This window comes from Phyllopteryx taeniolatus, chromosome 10 (assembly GCF_024500385.1).
Source record: "Phyllopteryx taeniolatus isolate TA_2022b chromosome 10, UOR_Ptae_1.2, whole genome shotgun sequence".
Lineage (NCBI taxonomy): Eukaryota > Metazoa > Chordata > Actinopteri > Syngnathiformes > Syngnathidae > Phyllopteryx > Phyllopteryx taeniolatus.
This window is the reverse complement of record NC_084511.1, coordinates 22756708-22779632: the sequence shown is the minus strand read 5'-3', so window position 1 is coordinate 22779632 and position 22925 is coordinate 22756708. Positions and strand designations below refer to the sequence as shown.

At 40.4% G+C, this 22925-nt stretch overlaps 2 protein-coding genes across 3 annotated transcripts; both read left to right on the top strand.

Moving 5' to 3' along the window:
- Positions 1 to 320: 320 nt before the first annotated feature.
- On the top strand, positions 321 to 15245 carry slc25a43 (solute carrier family 25 member 43). 2 transcript variants are annotated; one of them, XM_061788699.1, is made up of 5 exons: positions 321 to 1708; positions 4322 to 4563; positions 6117 to 6289; positions 8801 to 8935; positions 12133 to 15245. In XM_061788699.1, exons 1-5 carry the CDS (start codon positions 1437 to 1439, stop codon positions 12346 to 12348), a joined length of 1038 nt encoding a protein of 345 aa, XP_061644683.1. In that variant the 5' UTR covers positions 321 to 1436; the 3' UTR covers positions 12349 to 15245. The 2 variants fall into 2 exon arrangements, with proteins under 2 accessions (XP_061644683.1, XP_061644684.1); XM_061788700.1 differs by lacking the exon at positions 321 to 1708 and adding an exon at positions 1715 to 3172.
- An 817-nt stretch (positions 15246 to 16062) lies between these two features.
- On the top strand, positions 16063 to 21687 carry slc25a5 (solute carrier family 25 member 5). Its single transcript, XM_061788702.1, has 4 exons — positions 16063 to 16285; positions 17971 to 18457; positions 20113 to 20253; positions 21230 to 21687. Exons 1-4 carry the CDS (start codon positions 16175 to 16177, stop codon positions 21385 to 21387), a joined length of 897 nt encoding a protein of 298 aa, XP_061644686.1. The 5' UTR covers positions 16063 to 16174; the 3' UTR covers positions 21388 to 21687.
- Positions 21688 to 22925: the final 1238 nt, after the last annotated feature.

Genomic DNA, 22925 nt, shown 5'->3' with positions numbered 1-22925 from the left:
ATGCCACAAGATGGCGCCAAACCAATATTTAGATAAGATAATAATTAGGGCGGCGGCACGGTGGACGACTGGTTAGAGCGTCAGCCTCACAGTTCTGAGGACCCGGGTTCAATTCCTGGCCCCGCCTGTGTGGAGTTTGCATGTTCTCCCCGTGCCTGCGTGGGTTTTCTCCGGGTACTCCGGTTTCCTCCCACATCCCCAAAACATGCATGAATTGGAGACTCTAAATTGCCCGTAGGCATGACTGTGAGTGCGAATGGTTGTTTGTTTGTTTGTGCCCTGCGATTGGCTGGCAACCAGTTCAGGGTGTACCCCGCCTCCTGCCCGATGACAGCTGGGATAGGCTCCAGCACGCCCGCGACCCTAGTGAGGAGAAGCGGCTCAGAAAATGGATGGATGGATGGAATAATTAGGGCTTTGGCTTGAGTAAAAAACAGCGAATAGGTAAGCCTTTTAATGAATAATCGAGAAGAGGTCTTTAAATAAAATAAAATAAAAACTGCGAATAAGGGAATTCGCCGATGTCAAATTACAAATATGCAGGTTTCACTGTACATTGATAGCTTAAATAAATTAATAAACATTTAATTAACCCAACTTTATTTATGGAGCACTTTATAAAACAACTAGTGCAAGTGCTGTACATAAATAAGAACTGAACATCAAACAATTAAACGATAAAAAAAATAAAACTAACAACGTTAAAAAAATATGAAAACAACAATAATAATAATAGATAAATAAAATATTCCTTTTTAATAAAAGCTTACCTCTTAAAACATTAAACAAGTCAGTAGAAATATATTCTTTCTATAATTATTGTATCTATAAAATACTGAATACATCTCAATAAGAATAAAAACAACCAAATTAAAATAAAAAGAATTGTAAAAAAAATAATCCCAAAGATGGCGCCAAAGCACTTAAAAACCAACGGTAGCTGCAACAAAGTGATGTACATGAATACAAATCGAACATAAAATAATTGAAAACAATAAGTGTTGAAAATAGTTTTTAAAACTAATAATAATTATTATTTAATTAATTCATTCCTTCTTAATAAGAATGTACCTCTTTGAAAACTTTACCTGTGTTGATAATACAATGTATTAAATGTCATAACAAATACTAATAAATAGAACAAAATAATAATAATAAAAGATTACAAAAATACAATAGAATTTGAAAAAAATCAAAATAAACTGCAGGACGCTAACTGTAATGCAGACGCGGCCGCATGGCGCCCTCTAGTGTATCCGCGATGCCACTTCAGCTGCAGTGTCAAATGACGTGACTACCGTCGGATCCGCCTTGGCCAGCTTCCTCAAATAGATGACTGATGTCCGCTGAGCCGTGTAAACAAAGCGTCCGGACAACAACAACAACAACAACAACAACAACATTGTTTTAGCGTCGCCTTTTAAGGCCAAATAGTGATGGCTACGGTTAAAAAGGACAACAGGCTGACAAGTTCGCAAAGCTTCTCGTGCGTCGGCTTTGCGGGTTTATTCAGTAAAAGCGCTACGTCGCCTTTGGAAGTAGTGAAGATTAAAAGTCAGGTGGGAACATTTCACTGTAAAAAAGGCTTGGGCCAAACTTTTCTCCTCATCTACCACAATGAGGGACTCAAAGGCTTTTGGAAGGGGAACCTCGTGTCTTGTCTCCGCTTGTTCCCCTACACCGCAGTCCACCTGACAACCTACAGAAAGTAAGTCATGCCGTTTAATGCCAAATATTCTGTTATCGTGTACAGGTTAGAGACAATATGTGACTACTGAAGGTGTATCTGTAGTTAGCCACCCTAATAGTTGTAGGTGAGGTTGTATTTAGCAAGTTTGTGTGGCGAACAGAGCCCAACAGTGAGGATTTTATCATTTTAACGATTGGTAGAAAGTACAACCTTTAATAAACTTCGTATTTAAGTGGATAAAATAACTAATTTTCCGTAGAAACAGTTTTTTTTTATGTTAATGATTTACTTCCTGTTTTTGGGCTGCTGTTTTTTTTACAGCCAATCAAATGGCTTTATTTTCTCAGTCGATATTTAAAGCAACTGGGTGTAGTTTCCCTGGGTCCGGTCTGGCAGGGAATGTTTTTAGCTTGGAAAACGTCCGCTTTCATACGTTCATGGTTCATTCAGTATTTAATGTTGATTCTTATTTGTATATCTTTTGGAAAGCAAACATCTGAAGCGGTCACATTTTTCAAGTTGAGGATTTGATTAGTTGTAAACACTAATTGTGTGTATTATCAGTTAAAACGGCCTTTTCGTCCTTGGTGTCAGACAAAACTTTTAATTTAAATGTGAGAACTGTTCCAATCCAAATGTATTTATTGACTTTTTTTCTGTATGAAACAGGCATGTCCAAAGTGATGCACAATTCTAAAACTGCGGGATACAAAACTAAGTAACATTACAGAAGATAAAAACAATAAAATAAAACCAATGAAACAGTGAATACCATTGGTTAATAAAAAAAAAAAAAAAAACAAAGCTCACAATTCTTGATGTAACTTAAATGTTTTGAAAAGTGAAAATAGCATTTAAACCTTCCAGTTGCTGACAATTCCTGTAGGTTAAAGTTATATCGATGCAGTCTTGCCTGAGGAGTCAAAAAACACGTGTTTTTGTTAGGTTGCTATCGGACAAAACGTGATGTATTGGCAACCACATGGCTGATAAATAAACACTTATATGAATCCAAATAGATTAGTGGTTGCTGCTCTCTGTAAAGGTTAGTGAAAATAGCAGCCAGGGCACGTGGTAATGCAAATATAACCACCACTCCCCTTCAGTACAGTAAGTACACTGTTCTGTGAAAACAAAACCCTCACTTCCCTTTACCACACACGTTTCATTTTTAAAAAACACCTTGGTTTTGTCATTCGAGTGTCCAGAAAAAACCCTTCTGACAGCTTCTTCTGTTTGACCCAGTTTTGTATCTGATTTTTGTCTATATTAGGCTAAGACTGACCCCTTTCCTCTGATTGTTTGCCTCCGTGTGGAAGACCCACTTGTAAGAGCATACGTGTTTGTCATGTTGACAGCGCTGGCTCGGGAGCGGAAAGGAAAGGCGGGGAACTTTGCTATTGACGTTGATAAGGTCAAGCGATTCGAAGGACCGGATTTCAGGCCTCACGGCAGAAAAACGTCTGGAACTCAGGAATACGTGTACGATTTTTTTCTGAGGCACCATAGAGACAATATTACACTCATAATACTAGAAAAAGTAGGTTCAGCAAAATATGTCCCCTAGTATTCCTTAGCACCTGCTCTCATGCTTTCACTGTCAAGAAATGGGAGAAATTCATATAACATCACTTTGAGGAAACGAAAAGAAGACTCATTCGCACAGTTCTCCAAATAAGAGGCACAGCATATTTGCTTCAAGCTGTTGTCACGCCAAGTTGGAGTTTACTGTAAACCTCACACATAAAACAAGAGCGAGTTAAACATTGTTTATTTAAACACCAAATTGTTGATTTTTAATTATTATAATTTTGTTCTCTATTTTAATTTGAAGGCCATAGGCAGGCTGACGGAAATTAGTATATATGCTATGGTTATTTTAAACCTTCAAACAGCTGCTACTTTAACACACAGGGAGAAGCAACACATAAAAAAAAAATAGTATATTTAAACACCAAAATATTCAACCCATATAATATTGTCCAATGAAAGTCCATTAGCCTAATGCTACCATATAATGCAAAATGCCATAGATGGGCTTATAGAAATTAGCATAGATGTTACTGTAATAATAAACTGCTACGTTAACACACATACAAACAGAGCAGACAAAATTAGTCACTAGCATGTATTCTCTCTGTCCTTTGGGAACAACATATTACTGCAGCTTGTTTGAGGACCTTCTCTGCCTCGTCTTACCTTCTCTTAATTAGGCTGCAGCTACATCTAGTAGAGCTCAGTGGTGCTCGGCATGTTGTGACACAACACGGTGCTACACTGACGCAACCCTAAATTCAGACTTGCCTTTATACTGTAAAAAAACCATAATAAACAGCCATTCATCCATTTTCTGTTCCGCTTATCCTCACAAGGGTCGTGGGTGTGCTGGAGCCTATCCCAGCTATCTTTGGGCGAGGTTGTCGAAAAAAAAGTGTCACTATAGCGGAAGTGCCGTGCGGAAGCTGAACCACAATATAGCAGGCATTCACTGTGTATGTCCACTTAAATACTGAATTTATAGCCCAGAAAGTACACCAAAAAAATGAAAAGAGCATAAAATGGATGGATGGATTTTTCTAAGACAATAGTAATCTCAGCTATGTCAATTGTTAACATTGAATTTGCATTCAGGATAGTGCACCATCACATGGATGAACTGGGGTTCATCTCCCAGGCGAGGGCCATCATTGCGGGCGGGCTGGCGGGCGTGGCGGCCGCCCTGGTCACGTATCCCTTGGAGGTGGCCGAGACCAGGCTGATCGTTCAGAACTGCAGGGAGCCTTCGTACGCAGGCGTGGTTCACACGCTGGCCAAGATCCAGAGCACTGAAGGGCTTTTCGCTCTCTACAGAGGTTTTTCCCTCACTGTTTTAGGTATGCAACACCAGGAAAAATAGTTAATTCACTGACTCCTAACCACTGTGCCAACATGTTGTAAGGAGATCATCAGGTGTCCTGTGGGCAATGATTCAATTTCGCCTAAGTGTAAAATAAATAAATAAATTTACTGTAAATGGTTTATCTTTGTTCGATCCATGGCAGCATCGTATAGTGACTGGCCGAACAATTAAATACTCTGCCACCAGATGGCATACGGTCCAATTAACGTGTGTCCACGTTGCCAGTCGTACAAAAGAAATATATCTTAGTTTTCAACTAAACAGGGCAATGTTTTACACTGAATCGAGACAAAATCTTTATTTCAGTCTATAATAATCCTCTCCTTTTCATGTGGGATCACAACTGAGCGCTGCCGCAAATAGCAATAATCTGAAAGTAATTGAGGCCCCCCTCTGAAAGATTTAGAATTGCCACTTTTTTTCTAAATAAAGCTCCTCAACTCACTTCAACATAGTTTAAATAAATAGCTTCCAGATGATTGGATGTTTAATAAAGATTTTGTGTGGGTTTAAATGCACTGAAGACTCTCCGTTACTTTCTAACAACCCAGGCTAAACTTGGCTCCACCCTGACATTCAAAGCTTGTCAAAGCAGTCTAGATACATCACTCTAACATTCTTCCTTGACACCGATTCCTTTTTATACAGGACTTCACGGGCATCTCGTGGTGTCTTATCCCAGGTACACACATGAAGATAATCGGGCTGTTTTTGGCCCGATTTTTTTCCCCTTTCACAACCAAGCACGTCAAACACCTGACTATTTTATGTCTTCTGCAATTATCCTGTAAGATTATCCTTAGGTCTGAGGTGTGTTAAGAGTGGATTTGTCCCAATAATCGGGTCGGAAACGGGTCGGGGGCGACAATCTTAAATATTGAACGCGTTCAATATTTCCGACCAAAAAATCTTCACTTTTGTGGGGAACACAGACTTCTCCCGAGACATGACGCCATGAGTTATGATATGAAACGGAATGTAGCCAATCAAGAAGCGCCTTGACTGAGCAACAACGAAGCGGCCGTAAATTAAAAAAAAAAACAAAAAAATTTGTTTTACTATTTATGTATATATTTATTTATTTATTTTGTAGAAAAGTAGGTTCCACAGATGGCAAAAAGTCTTTTTATTTATCTACACCACTTATGCCTCCATTCCCTTCGGCAGCATTGGGCAAAGATTGTCGCATACCCGGAAGCGTCTGCCCGTCTTCGGTTTGGTGAGATCATGCAAGATTTCGAGATCAACGGCGGTAAAGAATTTTTGTGTGTGGTGTTACGTGTTGAGATTATCGGAGCACACCACAAACATTACGATCAAAAGTGTTAAATACCAAAAATGTTATCTGTAGGTGTGGAAACTGAAAACTCCTTATGTGTAGGGTGTTTTAAGAAAGAGCATGAAGATTCTTCTAACGTAAAATGTGTGCCTTGGCTCAATAAGGACTGGGAAAATGTGATCTACATCACTCCTATCATTGTTTTAACGTGAACATCATCTCCCACTGCGCTTTCTACGTGTTTCCAGGCGCATTTCCCTTCTCTCTGGGATGCTACGTCATCTACACGAACGTGGACAAAGTGTGGCAGGAGCCTCCTTTCCGCTTCTCGCCTCTGCAGAACTTCATCAATGGCTGTCTGGCAGCAGGGGTTGCGCAGACGCTCTCCTATCCTTTTGAGACTGTCAAACGCAAGATGCAAGTAAGTCATTGGAGCGACGGCGTGGGCAACATTTTTCCACATTCTCATGTTCCATTTGACTTTTTATAAGGGTAGGTTGTCATTTGTGTAATGATAATGTTGTAATTGTGTAATGTGTTATTCAGACCCTCCTTTAAAAAAAAAAAAAAAAAAAAAAAAAAAAAAGAAATCTTAGTTGTCCAAGTACTAATATAGTGGGAGAGTACAGAACATTAGCTAGTAGGTATAAGTGTTCATAAAAAACAAGAATGAGATTGCCCTTTAAAATGTGTGTAATCTTAGTTATTTTATCTTTTTATTTGATGTGTTTATGATTTTAGACTTTTGTCCCTTTCATATGGGGCAGACAAAATATTAGAAATAACTCAATCAGTTCGATTTCAATGCAAATTGCAGAATTGAACAGGGTAAAACATAAAATAAAGCAAAGGTTCCATCTCTTATTTTTCCTTTTTTTCTTCTTTTTTTGTAATGGTATGACTTTATTTGATCTATTCAGTGTGACCTCAAAACTTGTTAAAATTCATTATAATAGTATAATAGGAGTGGCTTTATGATAGCAATATTCCAACGATGATGCAGTATTTGCTAATATAGATATGATAGGCCATTTTATGCAATTACATTCATATAAGGCATGCTCAGTACTTACTGTTTTTCAGTTCATTGTTTAATATGTATAGCCCACAAGTGTTTCTTCAGGCAAATATTCACTATTAAGACTACTTCTGTGTTAGAATAGGTTAGTGCTAGACTTTTGCGCATTCCGACTTACTTATAAACTCGGGTTACATCAAACCTGTAGGAACGGAACTCATCATAAACTGAGGACCTGTGTAGAATTTTAGTTTACTTGTTGTATTAACGTGGATTCCACAAGGGGGCGACGCAATCGCTTATTATGTCTTTTCATGGGGCAACGCTGAAGATGTGCCAGTTTGCTACCATGTAAAGTAGTCAGTGTAGTAAATTTGCTGTCCCCTCAGAATAACTCACCACACAGTCATTAATGTCTAAACCGCTGGCAACAAAAGTGAGTACACCCCTGTGTCGAAATGTCCAGATTGGGCCCCATTAGCCATTTTTTCCTCCCTGGTTTCATGTGACTCGTTAGTTTTATAAGGTCTTAGGTGTGAATAGGGAGCAGATGTGTTAAATTTGGTGTTTTCGCTCTCACAATCTCATATTGCTCACTAAAAGCTCAATATAGATCTTTTGAAAAACAATTGCTAGACAGACAGACAGGCAGATTTACATGGTACTACTACACTGACAGCGCAAAACTCTAAATTTGCTATTGCTTGTATACTGTAAAACCCATGAAAAATGATCACTGAAAACAAATCTGCAATATAGTAAGGGTTCACTGTACAAAGATATTCATGATCGCTTAAAGGAAAGTGGAACTGCAATATAGTCGGGATTCAATGTACTTGTTTGCAAGGACATGAGGGAATAATGGCGGCCCCCCCAGGACAGAATACTACATCCGGTTTCATCTGCGTACTATTATTATTAGCTGCCAGCAGCTGGTTATGCGAATGCATGGTGGGTCTGTGGCAGAAGCTTTAGATAAAACTTCTAAAGATAGGCGCTGGCTATCGGCGTCGGGCCAGCGACTTGACTTTTATGTGCACAACTCTTCAAAGTCCACGCGTGCCTGACAGCAGGGTGTCAAACCGGTTTTCAACACAGCGCTCGTCTATGAAAAGCTTCTTGAGCTGTTATTCCTCAATAGTACCTCAAATTTTGGCTTGCAAAATGAAGAAAAAAAATCAAGACACGTGCACAATATCTTTTTGCCCCTTTCATATAACGTAAAGAAATACGAGAAATGAGTTGCAGTTCTACTGCAATGCAAATTACAATAGTAAACATAGGGTTAAATTAATACCAAATAAATACAAAATCTAAATATGCTATGCCATGCTAATGGCTGAAAAATGGTAGTCCATGCAGCAAGCACCTATGCATTGTTAATATTAATTTATCAGGATTTCTGCCTGTAAATATTCAGTGTTTATAATCCCTTTTTAAAAGCTTCCTCAGAGTGTTTGTTCCCAGAATCCCATGTGACAGTTTGCGATGTCGGTGTGTTCCGACTCATTTCCCTGCTTCTTAATGAAAATTAATCTGTTTCTCATCCAGTTAATGACCTCAAACGGGGAGGTAAGATCATACATTTCTGAGCTATAAAAGGATCTTTTCCAGGTTCAAGAAGGTTAACAGCTTGGAGATTTTCCAGAGCAATACAAGTAAATGAAGCATTCAAACCGACTGTGTCTGCCTGACCCTCTGAAACATTATTACGGCCATATTTCCTGGCAAGAAGTCGTATAGGGCCTCATCAATATGAGAAGTGGGCTATGGGCTTTTTAATCATGTAAAGCACATTGAGTTAGCTTGTGTATGAAATGTGCCATATAAAGAAATTTGCTTTGCTTTGCTATGGTGGAAGGAACGTTATGTGTCTTCTAAACACGGGGCTCCTTCCTGTCGCTCTCTTCATAGGCGCAGAGTTCCCGACTGCCACATTATGGCGGCGTGGACGTGCATTTCGGCGGCATGATGGACTGTTTCGTGCAGGTGGTCAAAAATAAGGGCGTCCTCTCCCTCTGGAGTGGCCTTACCGCCAACACAATAAAGGTACAGTGGCAGAATTACTTCCACTGAGGAGCCACAGTGGTACCTTGACTTAAGAGTTTAATTAATTACATGACCAAACTTGTAATCCAATTTACTTTTATCAATTTTCTCTATTATAATTAATTGAAATGCAGTTAATCTATTACAGCCCTAAACATAGAAAAAATGTCACCATTTTTTGTTACATGTTTTTAAATTAAGGAAATTAGCACTGTATTGTAAACTGTTCTGGGCCTGTAAGGGGGCGTGGCCTAGTGAATGACATAAGGAGCTCCGACTCCTGCTTAAGTTGACCTGTTACCACGTGGTTAGTTCATGCTTCATGCGGGTTTTTCATTATGGATTTGTGTGGGTTTTTTCCATACTTCACTTGAGCGTCGGCATATCTGAAGCTAACTCGTTAGTTGGGGCACTCGTAAGTCAAGGCACCACTGTACTCCCGTTTCCTGTTCTTTGGTGATGGAAAATGTATACAGTGATGGATGGATCGCTGTAAATGTTTCATTAACTGTACAGCTTGCGTATCGTCACTGTCTTGCCGAAACCTCTATGTCCAAATCTGGTCAGTTTTATATATATTTTTTCACAAATCAATACTATTTGTCTGTCTCAACGTCGTCTCTTATTTTAGCGCATTATTATCCAATTCAAAGTGTTGGAAATAGCTTGAGAACAAATCTATTAACTTTCTTGAACTGTCTAAGAAGTGTTGTAAAACTCCACCTCTTCCCTCATTCTGTGGGTGCCGTGCAGCATTATGTCACCTCATGATTGAAATTCTCAATGTTTTTAAGGCAATGACCAGTGAAAATAGGTTAGATGCATTAAGTAAGTAAGCCTGTTTTGTTAAAAATGGATCATTGATTATACTTGAGAATGCTTGTGGTTGGGGGGCTAGTTCGTGTTTGATTAAATCAGAAGATTTTGAAGTCAGACAAGACCATCTTCCGGGGATCACAAAAAAATTATGGTAGTCAGATAGGGCATAGTCCATGTTTATTGAAGATAGTTAAAGGGGCAAGACTCACATCAGAGGTGGGAATAATTCACATATAATTCACATAAGTCCTAGGTAATTCTCAAGTCTTAACCTTCAAGTTTCAAGCATGTCACAAGTTACTGTGGCAAAAATCAAGCAAGACAAGTCATATTAAGTCATTACGTGGGTTAAGCAAGTCATAAGTCAAGTCATACAATCTTGCTCAGTCAAAATATGTCATTCATGAGCCTTGGACCACTCTATTTTGAGTAGAACTGCCCGCCCTGCACATGCTCGTGAGCATGAGCGAGACTTGTCCCATGAGGGAGGTGAAAGTGTCCTCCTACAGGAGGGAGGGCTAGAGTGGTGGCAGCAGCATGAGAAACAATGCAGAGTGAGTAATTAATAGCAAGAATATCACGAGTGAGGTGGGCAAAGTCTGCCTTGGGAACAGCGTGCTCCACTCTCCAATTTCAGCTGCAAATGTCAAGGTGGCTGCATGTGCTTTTACAAATACAAAAGTCAAAGCTGAGCTTATTTGTGAGAATAAGACAGAAGAGGGGTCATTCTGTCTGGCTATGTCCACCCTTGTCCGGTCCCATTTGCTCTGTGCTCTCCTATTTGCTACTTTCGCATAATACCCAGTCCTGTCCATTTCTGTCCGCTCCTATTTGCTGCTCATCACGTCCTACCTTGTTCCGTTCATTTCTGTCCTTTCCTATTTGCCACTTGTCCCATCCTTTACTGAACTGTACTGTCATCTCCTGCCCTGTCCATTGTTGTCCTGCCCTATTTGTTACTTTTCGTATCCTGCCTTATCCTGTCCTGTCCTATCCTGTTTGCCACGCATCGTGTCCTTCCCTGCCCTGGCCTCTCTTGTCCAGTTCTGTCCTGTCGTATTTGCTACTCGTCACAACTTGCCTTGCTCTGCCACGTCATGTCTAGTCTTGTCCTGTCCTATTTGCTACACTTTGGATTTGCATTGTACAGTTCTGTCCTTTCCAGCAAGGTTTGCCAGCAAGCCAGTGGCTATCACGTGTTTTGCTTTTAAGTCCCATGGCAATTGATTGGCTGACCTAAGATTTGGACTCTACCAACCAATCGCGCTAACGGTTATTGATGATGTCATCTTATTTTCCTCCCTGTAAAAAAACAAAACGAAAAAAACCTAGCTTCAAGCACGCAGATCCGCAGCTGGCTAGCCACTAGCTGCTATTGTGGCTAACACCCCACTCCTTTAAAAGTCAATAATAATTGCTTTCATGGCGGTGAGCAAGCTGAAATGCCGTTATCACGAAAGGAGGATGAGGAGTAATTAACAGGAGAAGACAGCTTAGCCCTGCTAAACCGGCACTAAGCGATTGTTAAATGTAGTCATGAAACACCGGAATAAGTGATTGGTGCCATCATAGATATGAATAGATGGATATGACACATCCCTTTTGAGCTGCGTACCTACGTCGTTGCTAAGCTAGGCGGGTCAAAGTTGTCAACACATTCCAAGCGTGTGAACGGGAAAAAAAAAAAAGACCAAAGATTCCGGTACATTGTGCTGCATACAGTGGTGTACAACGTTGTACAATTATGACAATGGGAGGGGAAGTAATCTTTTACAGGTAAAAATATTTTTGGGGCTATTTTCTGTATTGACAGCACACCTTTTGGCTTGACAAAAAAAGTATACCTCATGAAAATCGGTTGAGAAATTAGCAAGTTACAAATTAATTTCAGTGTCCAAGCCTTGCCTTTGATGGGAACGTAGACCTCCCCAACATGGCCACCATGGAGGCATGTCAGTTAGCTGAGCTGCTACAGCATGCTGGTGTATCTATTCTTCGTATTTATGGGTGCTACAGTACAATTTTCACTGGTCTCACTGGAACCGTTTTCGTTACAACGAAGTAGAACCAATTATGAACAGCAAATTAATAAAATCTTGTATGTCTCGAGAGAATATATAATACACAGAATATATAATACACAGCCACGCACAGGACAATCCAAAAAACGAAAATGAATTAATAAATGATCGCATGCATCAGCCAAGTGGAGGGGCCTCTAACTTTAAAAGGGTTTTAATATGGAGTAAATTAAATATTGTATACAGTGTCATACACTGTTATTATGCTGTTATTATTTCCTGTTCTTTTCACTCTGTTCTGTCTTTTCCTCTCCGTCTGTCCTGAGTATATGCTGACTTTCATGGTATAATTTACAGATTGTCCCCTACTTCGGCCTCCTCTTCGCCTGCTTCGAGCTGTGCAAGCAGGTTTGCCTTTACCGCAACGGCTACATCGTGTCGCCGCTGAGCTACACACTGACGCCAGGCGTGGACCAGAGCCTCAGGCCGGCCGAGTTGCAAGAGGCAAAGCGCTACCTGAGGAACAGGAGCTTTGAAGCGGCCGGCCGGTCCACTATCGGAAACCGCTGGTGAAAACCTCCACCGGCGAGGAAAAATAACGAATATACTCTGACAGCACTTGCAATAATACACCTACTCAACCTCATGAGATCCAACACAAAAATGTGCCTTTACAGTGAATCTCCGTTTGTTGCAGGGGATACGTTCCAGACCCACCTGTGATATAGAGAGACCAAATAAGAATAATTAAAAAAAAAAAAAAAGTATTCCTCCCACATTCTTTAAACACATTTAAACTTATTATAAAACACGTTTAAAATTATTCCTTGGCACCTGTTGTTACTCTTTTGGTGTCAAGAATTGGGAATCAATCGTAGAACATCACTTTGAGGAAAGGAAAGGAAGACTCTCACTTGCACAATTGTCCAAATAAGAGCCAAAGCGTGCTTGCGTCAACGTATTTGGCACTCCCTGTTGAATTTTACCGAGTTTTTGCCAAAGTGCGCACACGTAAGGAGCAGAATGTGGGGTGGAACAGAATAATCGCATTTCCATAAATTTGAATGGAAAAAGATGATTTGAGATACAAATGTTTTGAATTACGAGCATGGTCACAAATCAAACTCTCAAGTCAAGACACCACTGCATTCCTTAGTGCCTCGTACTCTTTCGCTGTCAAAAAATGGAAGCCATATATATAACATCACTTTGAGGAAACTCGCTTGCACATTTCTCCAAATAAGAGGCGAAATGTACTTGCACATAAAAAAAGAATCAAACATTGTTTGTTTAAACACCAAAATGGTCAACTAAACCATATCATTTCATCTAGCAAAGGTCTGCTAGCTTAATCCTAATATATAATGCTGAACACCATAGACAGGCTAACTGAAATTAGTCCGAGTTTGGCAGGTGATGCAAAGTTTGAGCTTTACATAAGATGCAGCCGCTTTTTCGTTCAGCCATTTTCCTGAGTTGAGTTAGTGGGTATCAACCACGAATAACAAGTAGTTGAACTACGTTACAGCAACACCTGAAACTGATTGGATCATTTTTCTGCATTTTGCCTGTAATCGACTATTGCATACAATCGACCAACCGAATAGATGTCATACTTAAACCAGGTATCAGACTCATTTTGATCTACTGCATATTATACATAAAACAGGGAGGGGGAAAATGGGATTTTAATGGCATGGGACATTTAAAAACCTGCGAAATGGAGGCGGTGCTTACAATAATCTGCACTATAGCGGGGGTTCACTGTACAAAGATAATTCTGGGTTTTAAGAGGCATTCATTTAACAATTTGCTTTTTAGTAAGTATAACAAACACTATCTTACAAATGGACCCCACTGTATTTATGTTTTAGTTCTGATGCATTTTTACACTTCTAACTTATTGACTCATTAATGCTACTTTTTTGTACATTTTCATTTGAATAGGCTTACTTTTATTATTTATATTAACTGATTTTTTGTGTGTACCTTTTAATTTGAATAGTTTTAACTTTTATGATTTATGTTACCTGCGTCAATACAAACTAAGCATTTGTAAAGGCAACATTTTACATTTGTGTTCCAATTGTCATTTGCAATAATGACATAATAATAATAATAACATGACATAATTAAATGATTTATTCCTTCTATCTCTTTTTCCTGTCAGTGTTAAAAGGAAGTACATTTAGTTTGTATAGCGCCTTTCACAGAGAGGCCCCAGAAAGTGCTTTACATGCCTAAAATTCACCTCCAAACATGGTAGTGTTAACTCACAAACATGATGGTGCTAATACAAGAAAATGTTGATCAAAACAAGTCCTAAGTTTTTCAAATGCTTTTTGTGTGTTATAACCTCTTTCTATCAGGGAGATGACACACCAAGTCCGCCACAATTCTTCACGGAATCGAGTAAATCTGAGTTTATAATAGTCAAGTGCACATTGCATCTTTGTCTTGCCACCACAAAGGACTGTATTAACATATGTGCCTTGATATAATTTATTTCGGTTATTACAGCACACAAAAGATGGATGTATGAGGAATATTTGAAACTGCTGTACAATTTAGTGTGCGATGTTTTGAAATGAATATTGACATGTTTTTTTGATTGATGCTACTTGAATCAATAAAAAAAAATACTGTTATATAAGGAATTTAGTATATCATTGAGTCCCAACCACTGTGCGGGAAGTTATCCAATTTCACTTAATTGGCCCGAATGTTAGGATTTGTTTGCTGTAAATAATGTATCTTTGTTTGTCAATCTCGCGGCACGGTGGCCGACTGGTTAGAGCGTCAGCCTCACAGTTCTGAGGACCCGGGTTCAATCCCCGGCCCCGCCTGTGTGGAGTTTGCATGTTCTCCCCGTGCCTGCGTGGGTTTTCTCCGGGCACTCCGGTTTCCTCCCACATCCCAAAAACATGCATGAATTGGAGACTCTAAATTGCCCGTAGGCATGACTGTGAGTGCGAATGGTTGTTTGTTCCTATGTGCCCTGCGATTGGCTGGCAACCAGTTCAGGGTGTACCCCGCCTCCTGCCCGATGACAGCTGGGATAGGCTCCAGCACGCCCGCGACCCTAGTGAGGAGAAGCGGCTCAGAAAATGGATGGATGGATGGATGTTTGTCAATCTATGCCAGCAGCGTATAATGACAAGCAAAACCAATAAATAATCTTCCACTAGATAGCAGAAAGTACAATTAACCTGTGTATCCACTTGCCATTCATACAACACAATAATCACTTGTTCAACTAAACAAAGTTCACCAACTCATTTTAACATAGTTTGTGAGTTTTTCCAGCAAATAACTGGTGAAAAACAAACTGCAAATAGGTGAACATGCAATTACGTAAGTGGAAACAATATACCTGTACCTTTTTGTTACATGTTCGGCGGTGTGCTGTGAGATTTTTCAAATGTAAAATATGTGCCTCGGTGCAATAAAGGTTGGGAAACTGATTTATATATGACGAGCACTGGTGGGCTGAGTTAAAAGAAGATTATCTTGTCTGGCTTACAAACATGGTGCTACTGACGCATGTGGTGTGTTTATGTGTGTGTGTGTGTGTGCAATCAGCTGATCCAGTCGTCATCAACACACACACAGACTTTGCTGAGTGACAGCCAAAGCAGTGCAACAGATGGGCTGACCTTTATGCACCATAGCAGAGGCCCTCAGCTGCTCGACATTGACCACTGACCAATGACATTGAGACAGTCATGACCATTAAACCATATTTTATTTTGTTAGTACAGCTCAGTACAGGGGCTCCTTGGTTTACAATGGCGTTACATCGTTGCGGCAACGTAACCCAAATTTGTAAGCAAGCCGGAATACTCGCAAGGAGCATGGAGGTGACACTCAGACTAATGGCGCGGTAATTTTGTATTTTACAATATAATAAGTACTATTTTGTATTTATTAGAAACATAAAAAAGTGGCGTTTTTGAGGTGGGCTGGAATGGATTAATGGCGTTTCAATTCATTTCAATGGGAAATATTGTTAGTTTTACAAGCTTAGTCAAGGACTGAATTAAACTCGTAAATGAAGGTTCCACTGTACAGTAAATATTTGTATGAACAACACTTATGTTGTAAATATATAACAGTAAGTACGTTTTCGCAAACGAGTTCCTTGCTCGCTGTTCATAACTCGAAACGTCGTATGTGGAAACCGTCATCTGTGGCGGAAGTAAGCCCCGCCCACTATCGGTGATTCGCCCAATGAGAGCCAAGAGCGGAAGTTGGCGGATTGTCTTTAAATCCCTCCAGACCCTCTCGGAGCTTGGCCATTTCAACCCCCGAACCGTGAGTGGGCATCTGGTCGACGGTTTTTTATTTTGGGGGTTTTATTTCTTTCTTTCTTTTTACAAACTTTTTGACAGCCGCAAGGATGAGTGAACAAGCCATTTCTTTCGCCAAGGACTTCTTGGCCGGGGGTATCGCCGCTGCCATCTCCAAGACAGCCGTCGCCCCCATTGAGAGGGTCAAACTCCTGCTTCAGGTTAACGGCATTCCTTCATATTCTCTACATTTCCATTCCATTTATGTAGTGCCAAAATCACACTCACTAAATAACATTTAAGCTACAGTAAGTACAGTGATGTAGAAATGATTCACTGTTTACCGATTTAAACAATTTTGTGATATCTTTTAACATTCAAATGTATAAAATTGTGTGAATTATTTTACACATTTTTCAAAATAAAAAGTGAGATGTTGTGCAATTCAACTTTTTTACCTTTTTAATTTCGATTACAAAAAAAAAAAGTGTCACCTTTCTACATTTTCACGTTTTCATGTTACATTGTGACGTGGCCTGTGTTTAATTATATTATCAGAATAGGTAGTGGGCCAATAAAAAAAAAAAAAGTGCAATGGGCCACTTTGCCAGATTTTGGTCACCGCTGCCTTAGTGCTTCACAGAGGCCAAGAAATATTCATTAAAAACAAGATTGAATTAAAAAAAAATGACAATCAAGGTAGCATAAAAGCAAGATGCTGAAACAAGAAATAACAATGAACAATAAAGTTTTCATGACAGATTTTCTAAATGCATTGACAGTTTGAGCAAATCTCAGGTTTTTTTCCCCCCTACAGTTGAGGAACATAGAAACACATTGCTGCTTCACTTTGCATGCTTCTGGGAAACAGTCAATAAACCTGAAGGGTCTTGTTTGAATTTTGGTCCAAGACCATTCAGAACTTTGCAGAATAACAAAAAGCTTTTAAAATCTGACTGCATGAAGGTCACGGCAAGGTTTTGGTGGTTGATGATGATGATGAGGAGGAGGGGGGTGTAAATGCTTGACTGGATGCTGTCAAAATTGCACCTTGACACATAGATGAGACTTGTGAAGGTGCCCTTGGCCAGTGCAAAGCTTCCCCACTCGCGCTTGGCAAAAGGGGTATGTGTGTTCCCATTTTTCACATTTTAACTGATTGTTAAAATGCGTGCTTACTGCTCTTAAAGTGTGTGGTGTTCTACAGATGAGCAATAATGATTATATTAGGAGAATAAAGTTGTATTTTTTTAATTCCCTTGTTAAAGTGACTTTATTTCCTCTTTAAACTCAGATTTGAACATTACAATACTGCTATCTTGGGAAAAATATAACTTTATTGTCATATCATTGACATTTTTTTCTAAAAAAAAAAGTCACTATGACTTTTTTCTTGAAAAAAGGCAACTTCTTCATTCATATGGCATTTAGGGGTACACATGGTTGTTAAGGTTAATTGACTTTAGGATTATGAGGCGGTCCTTGGAAAACACGTCTCCGTGGACCCAAAATGTTGGAGAACACCTCGAGTAGAGAATGTCTTTTACCCCCCAAAAGATGTAGGTATTTTTGAAATTCACATAAATATGACTTTCTTTCATATGATATATATGTAAACACAAACAAAGCCTAAAAACATCAGATGTTGTCATATTTGTTAGCACTTGAAGACATCCTATGTGAAACAAAAGACATTGTAGATGTTTAAAGTTCCTACAGGCGCTTTGCGCCAGTCTCCGCCATTTACCCGTGCCGGTAGGAAGTGTTTTCACCTGGAATTTAGTTGTGCATATACACTATTGGCCCCAATGGGAGTCTCACAGGCTGTAGGTTTCCCATCACCCCTGCTATATCAAGCATTGCTTTCAAGTGTTAACGTGCAGCGCCACCTATGCTCTGCTCACAGGTCCAACATGCCAGCAAACAGATCGCGGTGGACAAGCAGTACAAGGGCATCGTGGACTGCGTGGTCCGCATCCCCAAGGAGCAGGGGTTCCTGTCCTTCTGGAGGGGCAACCTCGCCAACGTCATCCGCTACTTCCCCACTCAGGCCCTCAACTTTGCCTTCAAGGACAAATACAAGAAGATTTTCCTGGACGGCGTGGACAAGCACAAGCAGTTCTGGAGGTACTTTGCTGGGAACCTGGCATCCGGCGGCGCGGCGGGGGCCACGTCGCTGTGTTTCGTCTACCCCCTGGACTTCGCCAGAACGCGCCTCGCCGCCGACGTGGGCAAGGCCGGAGGGGAGCGCGAGTTCAAAGGCCTGGGAGACTGCTTGGTGAAGATCAGCAAGTCGGACGGCATCAAGGGGCTGTACCAGGGCTTCAGTGTGTCAGTGCAAGGCATCATCATCTACAGGGCGGCTTACTTCGGCGTCTATGACACGGCCAAGGGTGAGGCGGAAACCTACCATCATACCTACCTACCTACCTACCTACCTGACATACCTACCATTTGTCTAGCTATATTCTCTATTGTAGTTTATCTATCTTTTTCTCTGTCTAGCTGTCTATCTGTCTCCCTTGCTATCTATCTATCTGTCGCTCTCTCGCTCTCTCTATCTCTAGCTGATTCTTTATCCAGAACTCTACATCAACCTTTCTACTGTCCGGTACTACTGGTGTGACCAACTTTCTCAGTTGGTCGCACCAGCACATGTGGGTTAAGCGAGGAGAAAAAAAAAAGGAGTTTGATTAGTTTTTTAGTAACAATGTAGCGGCTTTCAAAACATCCAATGCATAAAATTAAAACTAATACCCAGTGGTGTCACTTATTTTTGTCAAGGGCCACATTGTTGGGACGGTTTCCCTTGGAGGGCCGTGAGAACTGTGAAAACATAAATATTTCATCGCCTTATCATAGTATTATAGTTTTGAAATCAAAAGTCAAGAATAATAGTTAGTTGGAAAGAGTTTAGTAACCCAAACAAAATCCTTGCAATACCTTAATGTTATCATTTATTACATACGGCGATTTGAAATTTTGGACTGATTTTAGCAAGAATCATGGAATTGACACACTTTTGTGAGCCACATAAAATGATGTGGCCCCCGAGGCCTTTACTTTGAGTTGAGACACCTGTGCTTTTGTTGGAACCTTTTCAAAATTATTTTAATAAACAACTTGTGGATTTATGAGCCCAGCTAAATGCCGCATGGCAGTATAATGTAAAGTGGGACGCTGAGACTGTATAGTAGTCTTATAGCAATGGTGGACGTGGGACATGACAGTTACATATATCTTTATTTATTTCACAAAGATAATACACACCACTTTAAAACTGGTGAATCGTGGACAATGGAGTTAACGGAGTTGAGCTCGCTGAAATGTGTGTGGGGTGCAAGAAGTGCTCGTTGCCGCTTTGGTCCACTTCAGTCATTTTTGGAGTATCAGAAAGGAAATCGGTGGTATCGATTCACAGACACACAAGGAGCAGAATGGCACAATCCCCGCACAGCGAAAACAAGTGAATACGTTGGTTATACGTTGACAGGTAGCTGGGAAAAAAAAGGTCGCATATGCAAACTTTTTGGTTGCAGCCCTGTAATATCTGTCTGTCTATTAGTCTCTCTTGATCTATCTTTCTCTCTCTAGCTGTTTGTCTTTCTATCTATACCTGTCTCTCTTTCTCTTCCTCTCTCCATCAATTTTAGCCTCTCTTTCTTTATCTATCTCTCTTTCAGGCTGTCTCTATCTATCTTTCTCTCGCGCTCTCTCTCACAGTGTGTCTCTATCAATCTGTCTCTTCTCTATGTACCTGTCAGTCTCTCTCCCACTTTGTCTCTATTGATCTGACTGTATCTCTACATATCTGTCTGTCTCTGTCTATCTGTCACTCTGTCTGACCGTCTCTCTCTATCTCTGTCTCTTTTCCTGTCGCTCTATTCCCATCTGTCTGTCTCTTTATCTATCTTTCTGTTTCTATCCATCGCTCTCTGGCTGTCCCTTTACAGTCCACATTTTTTTCTCTTTCTTTTTTCTTTCTTCTTCATTCGTCTGTTGTCTTTTGCGTTGCCATTTCAAACCTTGTGTATGTCTCCTTGTCCAGGCATGCTCCCTGACCCCAAGAACACTCACATTGTGGTGAGCTGGATGATCGCTCAGTCCGTGACCGCAGTGGCCGGTCTGGTGTCCTACCCGTTCGACACCGTCCGCCGTCGTATGATGATGCAGTCCGGTCGAAAAGGAGGTGATCCAAACAAGCACATTTCCTATATTGTACTCCACTGTATTGTTGAAGCTTTCTATTTTCTTTTTTTTTTACAGCACTGTTATATACACTAAATATAAATGTAGTGTAATGTCACATACTAGTAGCCTCATCAAGGATGTTGACTCAATCCTTCTCTCACGAGTGCAACAAGCTTGGCACACTAGTAGGGCAACTACATGTTACTCGTGAAGCAAAACTGCACACTAGTTAACATCTGAGCTACTAGCACTACGAGTGATGCGCTACATGTTAACTAATAGAATAAAATAGTTGTACCAGTAACATGCAGTTGTCAACCAGTAAGCAGTTACACCGCACTAGTAACATGTAGTTGTCCTACTAGTATGCTAAAGTTGTCTAACTATCCATCCATCCATTTTCTTTTACCGCTTATCCTCACTAGGGTTGCGGGCTGCTGGAGCCTATCCTAGGTATCTTCGGGCTAGAGGCGGGGTACACCCTGAACCGGTCGCCAGCCAATCGCAGGGCACATAGAAACAAACAACCATTCACACTCACATTCACATCTACGTGCCATTTAGCTTCTTCAATCAACCTAGCACGCATGTTTTTGGGATGTGGGAGAAAACCGGAGTGCCCGGAGAACATCCACCCAGGCACGGGGAGAACATGCAAACTCCACAAAGGCGGGGCCGGGATTCGGATCCCGGTCCCCAGAACCGTGAGGCAGATGTGCTAACCAGTCGTTCACCATGCCGCCGTTGTCCAACTAGTTAGGATAAAGAGTGTAATAGTTTTTGCACCCTACGCTGGATATCAAGCGTATCGGATATATGCTTGAACAGCTTTATGGAAAGCACACTAGTACTACGGTCGCTTTGATCCGGCCTACTCTGAACAAACAACACCACAATTTTTGCTGACTTTTTGTTGCGATGTGGTCATAACTTTGTTTTTGTTTATTGTTTTTTTTCCCCCCTCCCGCCTCTAGCCGACATCATGTACAGCGGCACCATCGACTGCTGGAAGAAGATCGCCCGTGACGAGGGCAGCAAGGCTTTCTTCAAGGGAGCGTGGTCTAACGTGCTGCGAGGCATGGGTGGCGCTTTTGTGCTGGTCCTGTACGACGAGCTCAAGAAAGTGCTGTAATTATTTCATTTGTTGGACCAGCCCACTCTTTGTGTTGCGACTGTAACATATCTTGTACATTCGGATGGACTCACATGCTGAAATATATTTATCAGGGACCAACTAGTATTTGGCTACTAGTTGTACCAGTGGGAGGAGGGGGAATTGAAATCTGCTATGCACTCTTGGCCCATGTTTTTGTTTTGTCATGGTTTATTTTGTTGTTGTTTTTTTGTTTTTTTGCCCACACCAGAATGTCGGCCCCTTAATGCAGGAACTTTGCCATAAAAAAAAAGAAATAAAGACGATTTACTGAGTGAACATCCCTTCTGTCGTTGTCCGTTTTTGTTTGTTGTCATTCGGCCGTTTTCTTTTGCTTTGACTTGCAAGCAAAAATTTGAGATACGAGCACTGTGTGGTGTCAGTGACCTCAACTCAATTCACGGCACCAAAAGCAGCAGTTTGGCAGATAGTGTACAATTATTTTAAAACGAGGCGTCAAGCTGTTTAATGCCACTCTCAGTTGAAGTTTACTGTCAAACTAAACAAAACAGAAGAGAATACTTACAACAATCACATAGCGTTGCTTTAAGAAATTCTGTTTATCTTAATGCTTCCAAACAAAACACCATACAAGGTCTAACGAATAGCATCGGCGTTGCAGTGTTAACATTTTAAGCAGTGGATATTTGTACAAAAAATGGTGGAGCAGCACATGTAGACAGATAGTACAGCAATACTCACAGGCATGTATTCCTTGCCCTCTTCGAAGAACAACAAAATTACTGTGGCTTACTGAGGAGCTGTGACCGGCTCTATGTATCCATATGTCTGTATTATACTGCCCCCAGGTGGCCATGGCAGACACACCAGAAGCAGTGCAATGACAATTGAACTGAAGCAAAATATTTGGCAAAAACTGTTTAATTCTATACATTCTATATAATTACTGTATGTCATTAGTTTTTTTCCCCAAGTACAATATTATAAAACTATTTTTCTTATTTAAAAACACATAACTACATTTTTTGTTGAGTTTTTTGACATTTTAATTAATTTCAATGGGGAAAGATTATTTGAGATATGCGTTTTGAGCAACACGCAGTCACGGATTGAATTAAAGTCGCATCTCAACGCACAACTGCATAATGTATATGCTATACAAAAAGAATATATAATTCCTTAGCATAAAGTTATCTAAATTGATGAATTGGTTCTAACGTGTTAAATAATTTACAAGCAGACTCCCCTTGGTGCGTAACTACATTGGCACACCCATGTTAGATTTGGGGGTGACCCAAAATCAGCCGTGAAGGTTGAGCTGCCAGATTGTGTGTCTTCCAAGACACCTTGACACCCACGGTTTGCCAGAAAGTCTGAATTTGCACCTACAGATTTAGATTCACAAGTGACCGGGTCAGGATTACTTGTTGCTCTGTGGATTATTTCACACCTCTAAATGGACTCTTATGTCCTGCCAAGCTTCCATTAATGCAACAGAATAGTTCCACCTTGTATTTTTATTTTTTTTACACCTACTACTATTTCTACAACTAAAA